This window comes from Tursiops truncatus, chromosome 9 (genome assembly GCF_011762595.2).
Source record: "Tursiops truncatus isolate mTurTru1 chromosome 9, mTurTru1.mat.Y, whole genome shotgun sequence".
Classification (NCBI taxonomy): Eukaryota; Metazoa; Chordata; class Mammalia; order Artiodactyla; family Delphinidae; genus Tursiops; species Tursiops truncatus.
Window position 1 is genome coordinate 19,009,532 of NC_047042.1, and position 12,511 is coordinate 19,022,042.

The 12,511-nt window shown below is 33.4% G+C and overlaps 1 protein-coding gene across 4 annotated transcripts in view; it reads left to right on the forward strand.

Moving 5' to 3' along the window:
* Positions 1–12,511, forward strand: part of ORC5 (origin recognition complex subunit 5) — a 176,532-nt gene that overhangs the window by 38,402 nt on the left and 125,619 nt on the right. For 3 of the 4 annotated variants that reach the window (XM_073810186.1, XM_019940555.3, XM_019940552.3), the window contains exon 12: positions 526–636. The exons of the other annotated variant lie outside the window; for it this stretch is intronic. In XM_073810186.1, coding sequence (XP_073666287.1) covers positions 526–636 — 111 coding nt within the window. The remainder of the gene's footprint in view (positions 1–525; positions 637–12,511) is intronic. 4 annotated transcript variants of the gene reach the window in all.

Sequence of the window (12,511 nt, forward strand, 5' to 3'; positions counted from 1 at the left end):
TTAATAAATTTTACATTGTTTCTGACAGCTTATTCACATACTATGAAACACTGCTTTCATTTTCTAAGCTAGTATTTACTATAACTGATCTTTTTAGAACTATTAATGTTGAACAAATACATTTTTCAGGCAGTTGCACAAAGAGGAATGGTGAGGAGTTAGTAGTAAGTTCTAGTCTAGGAGTTAGGGCCTAGACCCTTGTTTTGGTTGTACACTGTCTTGACAAATGACTTGGCTAAGTCACTTAACATCTGGTTACAACAGCAAAATAGGGGTGATGTTCGGGCCTAGACTGGGTAACTTGTGAGTCCTTTAATATTTGTTGATGTAAATCAGAACATCTTGAAGAAAATGTTGAAAGGTAAATCATGATCATATCAGGTAAAGTTTTAGAGATTGCAAGTTAGATTTATTAGCCTATTTGGGGAACTATATACAATGTAAATATGTTGTTATTGGAATTTATAGTACAGAAAGTGAGTGTTCTGCTGTAAGAAGAAAATCCATGATTTTTTTTTCTTATAGACAAGCAATCATCTCCTCGGACCAAAACCGTTTCCACTAGACAGATTATTAGCAATATTATATAGTATTGTGGATAGCAGAGTTGCTCCAACAGCAAATATCTTCTCCCAGGTAATGTTAATGATCGGTTATTATGTATCATCTTTACCTTTATGGAACTCTTCAGGTAATTTGATCAGTAGAGTTCCAGGCATTTAGATTTTTGGTCAGCATATGTTACTAATTTAACTATATAATGAACAACGTCCTTGGTAAGTAATTGAAATTCCAAATATGCAATTTTCGAGGGTGTTACTGAATTGCATATATTTAAAGGTATAATTTGATGACAGAAACAACTTGTTGTTTCTGGTCTTTTTCTTTTCTCAATAAAGGAATTTTTAAATGATTATAATTATCTTGCTGATTAAATAAAAAAGTGGCTTCATGATTAAATTGATGAATTATAATATAGAAATATAATTTAATGAAAAAATTTAGAAATGTATTTATAAGAAAATAATCCATAATATTCTTATTCCTCATATATATACTTTGCAGGTTGACAGTATGCATTTTTTAAAAAATGATGTATTTTCCAAAATGATTAAGTTCTTAAAATTTTCACTAGATGGCAGCAGTAGCATAAAAATAGGAAATAAGACATTTATAAAGTAGCTAAGGTTCTTTTTTTAGGTGACATTTAAGAAAAACCTATTTGTTAAAAATGCAGTTACAGTAGATTTCTTAAATGGTCCAGAAAAACAGCACTTAGCACATGGTATGAATGGATAGAAGAAAAACCAAATGATGTAACTAGTATTTATTGAAAAGCAGTCACCTCAGATGTTTCAGTGAGCATTTTATTTTATGTATATGTTTTTAGGTTGAAAAACATGTAAATAATAGCATTTACATTTTAATTCACTTCAAATAAATTTGGTTCCTGAATGGATATTAGACTTTGTAATCTAATGCGTGATAGTAACTTTTGATTCTTCATTTAAAGAAGTCTTTGGGGACCAAAAATAGCTATGTTCTCAGTGTGCTCGACGTTAAAGTTAGATAATTTTTATATAAGTCAACTTTATAGAAAATTGTGTCTACATTTATTACATTTTTGAAGAAGAGTAGTCTAGTGAGTTATTAGGTTACGTAAATAACTAGCTAGATGAGTAAGTGGATGGTAGCCCTAATGCTGATAGTTTTAAAAATCTAATTCAGTTTTAATCTGTATTACAGGGATTTTTTTGCCGTGTGTGTGTGTATGCATGTGTATATACATATTTAAATGCTTTTGTCTGAAATTAATTTTTAGTCAAACTGTACATTTTATTAGTAGCTTTCTACATATAACATGTGAGGTTTTTGTTTTGTTTTTGCTGTTGCAATAACTGAAATAGACATCAGGTATTATGATCTTTATTGTAAGGAATTGAGCCTCAGAGAGATTAAGTGATTTTCCCACTATGACAAAATGAGTAAATCTTTGAGAATTAAAGCCTAGGGAAGTGAAGGAGACAGTGCTTCTAAACAGAGCAGAAAGGTGTTTGTATCACATGTGATTAATATTTCTTGGGTGCCCAAAAATTATGTTTGTGGGAGACACAAAGAAGGATAACAAATGTGCATTTCTTTCTTCCAGAGAGCTTATAATTTATTCTGGGAGGGGGATAAAAAAACATGTACATAGAAGTAATATTGTAAGGCTGTAAGTGAATGCTAGATAGTGCTGCTGAGAAGTTTAGAGTAGAAAGAGATCACTTTTGGATTGGACAAGAGGAGAGAACTTGAAGGTATCACAGGAAAGGTGAAAAATGGGGCCGGGCTATAGAGAATCAGTAGGATTTTTTTCTTTAAATGTTTCTAATTAATATACGACATGTTCGTTGTACAAAAATGAGTAAATAAAAAAGGAAAAATAATAGTAAAATTAGCTGACATCTTGTTTCCAATGGATAGAATTTATAGAGCTCTAAGAGGGAGGATAATATGACCAAAGGTGTGGGACTAGGAAAAAAAGCAAGACACAGTTGTGAAGTGTCACACCAGATTAGTTGAAAGTAAGCGGGGTTATACTGTAGCAGTAGTAGCAGTCATTGTAGTTCTGATCCAGTACTAATACTGCCACCACCACACGTCACACCTTACATATGGTACCTAACATTGGTAGAGCATTTCCTAGCAGCAGGTCTAGGTTTATAGGGATGGACAATCAAAAATAATGATAGGCTGCTGATTTAGAGATCTACTAGCTACTCTGAGGCTTTGATTATAGATGAACAATGTCACCAGTCTTTGTTTTCAATAATGCCTATAATGTTGTAATTAAACAATTTAGCCCCAAATGTATCTTAATTTTTAATGAAGCTAAATTCTTTTCAGTGTTAACAACCTCAGTCCTTTTATTCTTTATCTCTTCTAACTAGCAGTAATCAAAATAAATTTTGTATATTTAAAACACTGCTTTAAATGAACTTATGTTTATTTGATGAGAAATCATTTAGGACTTGATCTCAGTGATTTCATTTGGGACATAAAGGTGGGGCCGGGGGGCGGTACAAAGGGATAGTTACAGTCATCCCTCCATATTCGTAGGTTCTGCATCCACAGATTCAACCAACCACAGATTGAAAATATTCAGGAAAAAAAAATCCAGAAAGTTCAGAAAAGCAAAACTTGAATTTGCCTCACTGGCAAGTATTTACATAGAATTTGCAACTATTTACATAGCATTTACATTGTAGTAGGTAGTATAGGTAATCTAGAGAAGGTTTAAGTGTATGGGAGGATGTGCATAGGTTATGTGCAAATACTATGCTGTTTTATATAAGGGACTTGAGCATCCTTGGGTTTTGGTATGGAGGCGTGGTGGGTGGTATCCTGGAACCAATCCCCAGCAATTACTGAGGGGTGACTGTATAACTAGCCCTAGGAAGTTTACCTTTACTTTTGTTTGGTCAGTAGAGTACCAAAGAAAATCAGATAACATATACCATGTTTAAAAACAAAATGTGGCAGAAATTGCATCCAAAAGAAAGGTATTTATCCCACGTGCCTTATATTTTTTCTTCCCATTATCTCTTAGTGACCTTTTCTGTTTTTCTCCATTTACTTATCCATCAAAACTGTACTCTTGCCCATAGGAATGACAATTTGTATTTAACCTGTACACACTTAATTTAAGTGCAAAACAAGAATATGACCACATTTGTATTGGAAGTACTTGATATGAACACTAGATGGCAATATTGTTGCATTCTAGCTTTAAAATGAGCAGGAAAACCTAGCTTTACTTGTTAATATTGTCTTTGATATTTAGAGAGAGCTGTTTGTTAATTTAACACATTAGTTTATTTGCAAAACAAATTTGCCTGAAGATATTTAATGTTATGTGCGCACGCTCACACTTTTACACTTTCATGAAAATGTAAATAAAATTGGTAAGGAATTGTTTTGCATGAATATTTTCCACCTGGAACCAAATTGCTTTTTATTGGTTATAATATGTCTATATGAGATGGTAAAGTATTATTTTTCTATTCATTTTGTCTAACTGCAACTGTTTTAAGGATTTGCTTTACAGTAATGTGTTATTTTATAGCTTCATTTACCAGTTACATAATTATGTATAATTTTTCACATATAGTAAATTGATTAAATGTGGTATATACATTCAAAATCCTTTTGAAGCAAAATTTTATTTCCATCACATTCATTTAAATCTGTTTAAATCTATTCTGTCATGAAGTTATAAAAATAGTAGCTTAAGGAATCTCTAATATTATTAAAAGTCCAATTGAGAATAATAGTCAAATTCATAATAGTTGAGTAATCGTAGTGTATTGTAGTTGGCATCCTTCTCAATTTCTTTATTCTTTACTAAATTTTAGATAAAATTCTACTCATTAACTTTTTAGTCTCATAAAAAAGTAAAGGAATAATAGCACATTTAACATTTTACAATAGGTTAATGCTCAAATTTATTGAACTGAAATATAGTTTTTAAATTTTTCTTAGACCTTTAAGATAATTTCATCTTATCCAAATCCTTATACAATTTTACATTCATGATCATGGGTCATTTTAAAAAATTCATTCAAATAAAATAAATGTAGCCTTTCTATATATACCTAAACTTCATGAATGAGGAATCATTAATTCTGGTATTTTCATTCTTTTCTCCTGTCAGCACGAATAGAATGTAAATAGAATACCATTTATTTATAAGTGGTAGAATATAAATAGAATACCATTTATTTATAAGCAAGAAATGGTAATTTGTGTAGGTATTACCTTCAAAAGTTAGTTATGAGATACATTTTTGAAGACCATTTATCATCTTTAAAAGATATTGAATTGCCTTTTTTTCAAAAGTATATTAAAACCAGGTTATGCTTTTAATTTATCTTTTTTTGTCTTGAAGAAAAATGATAAATTGTTTGGAAACTTTTGAATTGTTTATTTCATTGTTTTGATATTTCTGTATCTTCTCTTACTCAACCTGGCCTACCCCCTCCATACTCTTGTAGTTTGGTGAAGGCAGTAGGAGAACAGTTCTTTAAGATTGTCAGATATATCATTTATTTTAAAATATTGGGACTTCCCTGGTAGCGCAGTGGTTAAGAATCCGCCTGCCAATGCAGGGGACATGGGTTCAAGCCCCGGTCCGGGAGGATCCCACATGCCGCGGAGCAACTAAGCCCGTGCACCTAGAGACCGTGCTCCGCAATGAGAAACCACCGCAATGAGAAGCCCACGCACCGCAACGGAGAGTAGCCCCCACTCGCTGCAACTAGAGAAAGCCCACGCACAGTAACGAAGACCCAACGCAGCCAAAAATAAGTAAATAAATAAAATAAAATTAAAATAAAATGAAATATTAAGCCATATTGCTGTATATTTTCCCAGAGGATAAAATTGCTGAAGAGTTTATTTCTGAAATTATTGGTACAGGTTTCTAAAGTGACTTTTAAAAGGAAAATTATCTTTAAAAAGTTAAGGACATTCAATTACACATATATCACATATTATTATTGATTTTATTTGATCAGTTAGCATTTTGAGAAATTACTCTTGAAGGTAATTCACTGTAATTCTACAGTTTGGGAGGTTTAAAATAATAAGTTCTTTTTTATTAGTTGTAAGAAACAGTGCACTCTGAATTAATTGCAAGAAACAAGTGAAAAATGAGAAAAGGAGCATAGTTCTTTAGTTCTGTGTACCAAATTGACAAGTTGTATTTTTCAGTAATATTTAATTTCTGAATCGTTTCCTATTTGTGCATAATTTAATAAGAAAAAAATTTAAGTTAAAATGTCCTTTTAAATTTATTTTCAAGAGTATAAATAAGCATTATGGAGCAAAGTGTAGTAATATATATATTTTTTCAAAAATATACATTTCCATTTTCTTTTGAACTCACATCATGATACTATATATTAGAATATATTTGGTCTTACGTTTGTTATATCAGTTTAATTTTTTAGTCATAAATCAACTTGATCTTTTCCCACAAGTGTTGCATTAATTGTAATAGCATTTAGTTAACCTTATGCTTTTTGCTCTTTTAAGTGTTGGTTTATGGTAAGGATATATTTAAACTAATTATTTTGGGTTTTTTAAATAATTTTATTTGTTTGTTTGTTTGGCTGGTTGTGTTGGGTCTGTGTTACTGCACGTGGGCTTTCTCTAGTTGCGGCGAGCAGAGGCTACTACTCTTCATTGTGGTGCGTGGGCTTCTCATTGCAGTGGCTTCTCTTGTTGTGGAGCACGGGCCCTAGAGTGTGCGGGCTTTAGTAGTTGTGGCTCGTGGGCTCTAGAGTGCAGGCTCAGTAGTTGTGGCACATGGGCTTAGCTTCTCCGCAGCATGTGGGATCTTCCCAGACCAGGGCTTGAACCTGTGTCCCCTGCATTGGCAGGTGGATTCTTAACCACTGCGCCACCAGGGAAGCCCTATTTTGGTATTTTTGAAATGAATTTATCATTAATCAGAAAGCAAAATGATTTAGTTATTTTACGTATGGAAGTTTTTGAAGTAGACACTTAATCTCTAGTTTACTATAGCTGTAGGAAGATGTTTTTGCTATAAATTTTAGGGCAGGTTACATTTATGTATTCAACCAAAAACAGACTTGGCATTTTTCTTCAGCTATAGGTAGATGTATAGAACATTTATATAATTTTCAGGTTTTTTTAAGGTGAAGGGATTTTGTCCATATTTATTTAATTAAAAGTGTTTAAATGTAATTTAATTCAAGCTTCAAATTCACAGTCAGTATTGATCTTTTTTCCCATAGTTGGAATTAAAGTTTTCTTTGCTTAAAATTTCATTTAACAGATGTTTATTAAGGGCCTATTATGTTCCATGCTCTGTGTTATGTAAAGAGAATACAAAAGTCAAGAAAATGCAGTTCTTGCCCTCAAGGACCTTATGGTCAGTCTGTGGCTTCCTCTGCCCTTCATTAATATTGTGTGCAACTTCCAGATTATACAAGAGTTAAAAAAAAAAATTAATTCGTGCTGAAGGAACTAATACCTAAATACTTGAAGTGAAAACTAATACTTAAATTTGTAAAGTGAATATATAAAAATAGGATTTTTCACTTCAGTAGTCCATGATATTTGATAATATAGATATTTAAATGTCTTTTTCCAAGTAAAATAACAAACCTACTTGTTGAAATTTTCATTCTGACATTCCTTGAACTTAGTGTTATGGAGCACAATTGTTTGATGCCTATGTCATAACTAAATTTGGTTAATAATTAAATTATGACATTGGTATCAAACAATCAGTTAAAACTTGAAACTTAAGTTATGGACAATAAGTAGTGTATTATGCATAGCATATTATAAACTAAGTGGCTTTTCTTAAAGTTACATGGCTGCATTTCAGATACCTTATGATTAAAAGTTATTATGTCACTCTTTTATATGCAGTATTTCAAACTACTTTTATAGATTTTTAACCAAAAGCACTTTAACCAAATAAACTCATTTTATAGACTTATAAAAACATCTTTATCTTAAAAAATTTGTGTATTATATAAACTATAGTTGTTTGGTTTATATTTTTTAAAAGGTAATTATATTTATCAAATGATAATCACGGAAATTCAGAAATCATAGTTGATGAAATACTATCCTTTGCATATATTGCTTAGATAAGAATTTGAACCTTGTAAATATGAAACGTAATATCCTAAAATCTAGTTATATAAGATATTCATACGAAGTGATTTAAGTATGAGAATTAGTTTATAGATAATGAAGTTGGTGAACAAAAGGGGCAGTTTTCCTAAAAACAAATTCCCTGGTTACTAGATTATTAGAAAATGTGAAAAGCTCTTCTTTTGCAATTTTTCTGTGTTTCATTTGACTTGTAGCAGCATTCCAGTGTCTCTATAATATACAACTGAAATGCTTGATGCCATTAAGGTATATTATGTAAATCACAGGAAATATCCGAAATGCTAACGTTTTCTAATAATCTTACTATGTTTTTTTCTTAACGACAACTGAAATTGTGAGGCATTCCATTCCATAGATAGTGCAAGAGCCTTACTTAATGCCTACTTTGCTGATGAATAGGTCAGCAGGGGTGCTGTTTGATAGAGGCGGGCTCTTCTCTAGCAGGGAAGAACCTTACCATCGTGATGCTGTGTCTCCACTGGTGCAGTAAATTAGATTCTGAAATCTCCTACTACCCTTGGTGTGGATGTATTAACATTCTGCCTCTCAGACCACTCTGTAGTAGGTGTCTATTTCAGGAGACTTTTTAAAAACCGTTTTGTTGTGCTTCATATTTGGAAAGAGTAAAGCTGAACTAAGATTTTCACCAGCTGCACTATTGTTGTAAGGAATACTAAGTATAACCAAGGGTAATAAAAAGCACAAGTATATTTTACTCTGTTGCCCAGGGATAAAATCTTTCTCATTTTCATTTGTAAAAGGACAGTGTTTACCCCTACCTTTCTCCTGTCTTCCCTAAATCTGGTGTTAAATTTCTTCAGTGTAACCACTTTGCCTTTGTGAATGTATCAGCCCAGCAGCAGGCATGTTTACTGAACTCTAGAGAAATGGAACCATTGCTTAAGGGTGACATGTAAAATACTGCCTAAGGGGTAGATATACTGCATAAATTATGCTTTCAACTGTGGAATAAAATAATATTTTGGAACCTTTTGTAGGCAATATTTTATGACTACCTTTCTAATAAATATACCAAATGTATACCCTTTATTCACAATTTTTTGGGAAAAATATTGAACACCAATAAATTTTATTTGACTTTGCAAATATTTTGCTGAAAGCACACACAAAAAATTTATATGGGTATGTGCTTACACATGACTATCCAAGTAAATCTGTTAGTACAGAGACTATATAGGCAAATGCATACCTTAGAGCTTTATGACTGGATTGTTTTAATGAGGATAGGAGTTTTAGTAAGAACAATTTAGGAGTTAAATGATTTGGAAAAAATCTACATTATGGAAATGTGTGCTACGTTTTAAAATACTCTGTAAAAAGTTGATTAAAAGAAATGTTGATGCTTAAGGGGGTTTCCAATGAGAAATTGTCCTGATTCCTTGTCAGCTCACAACTAATCCGAGTCCTTTGGAGGATATTGGCCTCATCTGCCCATAGTGGACATTTTTCATGAGCTAGTGCTACACCAAGTCCTTGTCCTTTCCCCTAGATGAGAAATTAAGGTCCTTGTTCCCAAGTCACCTCTAGAACCTAAGGTGTTCTCTCACCTTGGCCACTGAATAGTGGTGGAGAGCTGAATTTCCAATAATTAGGAATAAGAAGGGGAACTAGGTTTATCTGGGAGTGTCTTATGTATTCCCTTGGCTTCAAATGCTATGTGTATGCTGATAACTTTTTCTTTTTAATATTTATTTACTGATTTATTTTTTTGGTCGTGTTGGGTCTTAGCTGCAGCACGCAGAATCTTTCGTTGCGGTACCCGGGCTCTTTGTTGCGGTGTGTGGGCTTCTCTCTAGTTGTGGCACACTGGCTCCAGAGCGTGCGGGCTCAGTAGTTGCGGTGTGCGGGCATGTGGGATCTTAGTTCCTCAACCAGCGATCGAACCGGCTTTCCCTGCATTGCAAGACCAATTCTTAACCACTGGACCACCAGGGAAATCCTTTGCTGATAACTTTTGAATTCTGTATTTCTAGTCCTTTTTCTGTATCTCTGGACCCAGATTGCCAACAGAACAATCAGACCTGAATGTGCCATGTTTATCAACACCTGATATATCCAAAACCAAGTATATTTTGGATACTTGGATACAAAACCAAGTATCCAAAACCAAGTATATCCAAGTATTCCCTAAACCTTTTCCTGTGATTTTTTCAGCCTTACCTAAGTTTCAAAACTTGTCATTTACTTGTTCATCCTTTACTAAGCACATACTTCATGGCGTGCACAATGTTAGGTACTAGAAAAACAAAGATAATACAGTTTCTAGTTTTTAGTTTAGTTAAATGGAAAAATTGTCTCTGAACCCTCTTTTGTTTTCACTTCACTTAGTTGTTCAACAAGCCCAGTCTGTTTTTCTTCCTAAACACAAATGTCTCAAACTTATTCCTGTCTTCCCACCTCCACTGCCATTGCCTTAAATCCACAGCTTCATTACTTCTTAGTTAGACCATTGCAACACTGTCCTAACTGGTCTCCCTGACACTGACATCTTCAAATTTATTTTGCATACAGTCATCAGCAAAAATCTTAAAAAATAAATATGGTTTTATTTTTCTGCTTATGCTTTTTTAATGAGTTGCGTTATCTACAGAACCAAGTCTACATTTCATAGCATTTCTTGTGAGGCCCTTCAGAGACTGGCACTATTTTCTGCCACTGTCTTTATTCATCTTGTACACCATTCACAGTAAGGTGCTTTCCTCGCTGAAAGCACACCCGTTTGCCTTGTTGTGTTGTTACATGTGCCGTCTTCCCCACTGTTTAACTCTCTTTTACGTTTCGTGGTCCACCCCCCAAATGCCATTTCTCAGTGAATTCACATTTTGCCTCCCTTCCTATTAGTCATTACCTTTTCTAAAGTCAGGTAATTGGATTTATCCGTATCACTAGTATAGCACTCATATTGTGTTATTGCCATTGTATTATATGTTTGTCTCACCTGATACCCTGAATTCTTTGAGGGCACAGACTTTGTCTTCATTTTTGTGTCTCTGGCACTGTGCCTTGAACATGGGATTCACTCATTGAATGAATGACTTCCCATTCTTCTAAGCATGAAGTTAAGGTCTTCCTGGATACTAAAGATCTGCAGTCATCTGTATGCTAAAAAGTTCCAGAGATTAGAGGTGCTATCTTTAGTTCCTCTAAGTATAAACATTCATATCACTTTTTGAGTGTTTTGAAGAGTAACAGTCCATTCCCTGCTCTTTTTTTTTTAATACAAATTCACGGTGATGCTTTTTTTAAAATAAATTTATTTACTTATTTATTTTTGACTGCATTAGGTCTTCGTTGCTGCATGCAGGCTTTCTCTAGTTGTGGCGAGCGGGCTCTACTCTTCGTTGCGGTGTGCGTTTCACATTGTGGTAGCTTTTCGTTGCAGAGCATGGCTCTAGGTGCATGGGCTTCAGTAGTTGTGGCATGCAGGCTCAGTAGTTGTGGCTCACGGGCTCAGTTGCTCCGCGGCATGTGGGATCTTCTCAGACCAGGGCTTGAACTGTGTCCCCTGCATTGGCAGGTAGTTTCTTAACCACTGCACCACTGGGGAAGCCCCACTGTGATGATTTTTAAGTTCAATTACTTTAAAATAAGTTAAAATAAAAGAGAGTATTTCCCTCCCTTCGTTGCTGCACTCACCACCTCTCCTTTGTATGCATAAAAATGTCGGTTGAACTCTTCTTGATATATGCTATATGTTCATGAATTATCACATTGCCTGAAATCAGATCAAATGTGTTGCTTGTTGGGTTGGGTGGACCTCATACACCGACATGTTTTTTTATTTAAATAATTTAATGTTTCAGATTGTAAAGCTCTTCCAAAACAAGCAGGATAGGATATTTCACAAATCAGTTGACATATATACTAACCTATGAAAGTATAAAAATAATGAGCGTGTTAAAATTTAATTACAGTTGTAAATTGATTTCCTTTTGTTGGCAGAAAGAACGTAGTTTATTAGCCCAGGAACAGGTTCACACTGTTTTAACATCAAGCACTTCCAGCTGAAGCTTGTTAGTGACTGCCTCTCGGATTAAGAAAAAAAATCCTCCCTGTGGTACATGAACTCCTATTGTTAAGACATAAATAATCAGCTCATCCCCTAGATGGATGAGAACAAAGAACATAATAGTACACAGAGCAAAGATTAACTAAGCACATATTGTAGAACCCCATTAAAGATGTAAATTTTAAAACATTTTATGTTTAAGGAGGTTTTTAGCTTTTATTTTTCTTTGTGAATGCCTCAGTCATGACATAGGTGCTAGAGGGAAAAAAATAAATATTTTGGCTTTTGAATTAGGTAGACTGATTATTTTAAGCTAAAGTAAAATAAAATCCTTTAATTAGTGTCAATATGTTACATTTATATGTTTATGTATGTATATGTGTGTGTGTGTATAAAGACTACGGAAATATTATTCTCTTTGATAGTAAGATGCTTCAGATTTTTAGTTTTGTTTGTTGATTTTAAACCAAGGAGTAAAAACCAGAATTTATATTTTGAGGAGAAACATCAATGGAAACATGGCTAAAACTTAGAGGTAAAGAGACTGACTTTTTGTACAACTTTCTTTTTAAACTTTATTCTGTATTTCCTAGCACAAAATCTAAACCCTCACTTTGAAAAAGAAAACCCATTTTCTAGGCTAATTTTTTGTCAGTTGAATTTCATTCATTTGAATTTGAGCTTGATACAATAGACAACAAAAACAGCTGTGGAAAACAGTGTATACTTCCCTAAAGTCTGAAAATTATTGGCAAAGGAATATGTCTTTACAGGTAATAGAAA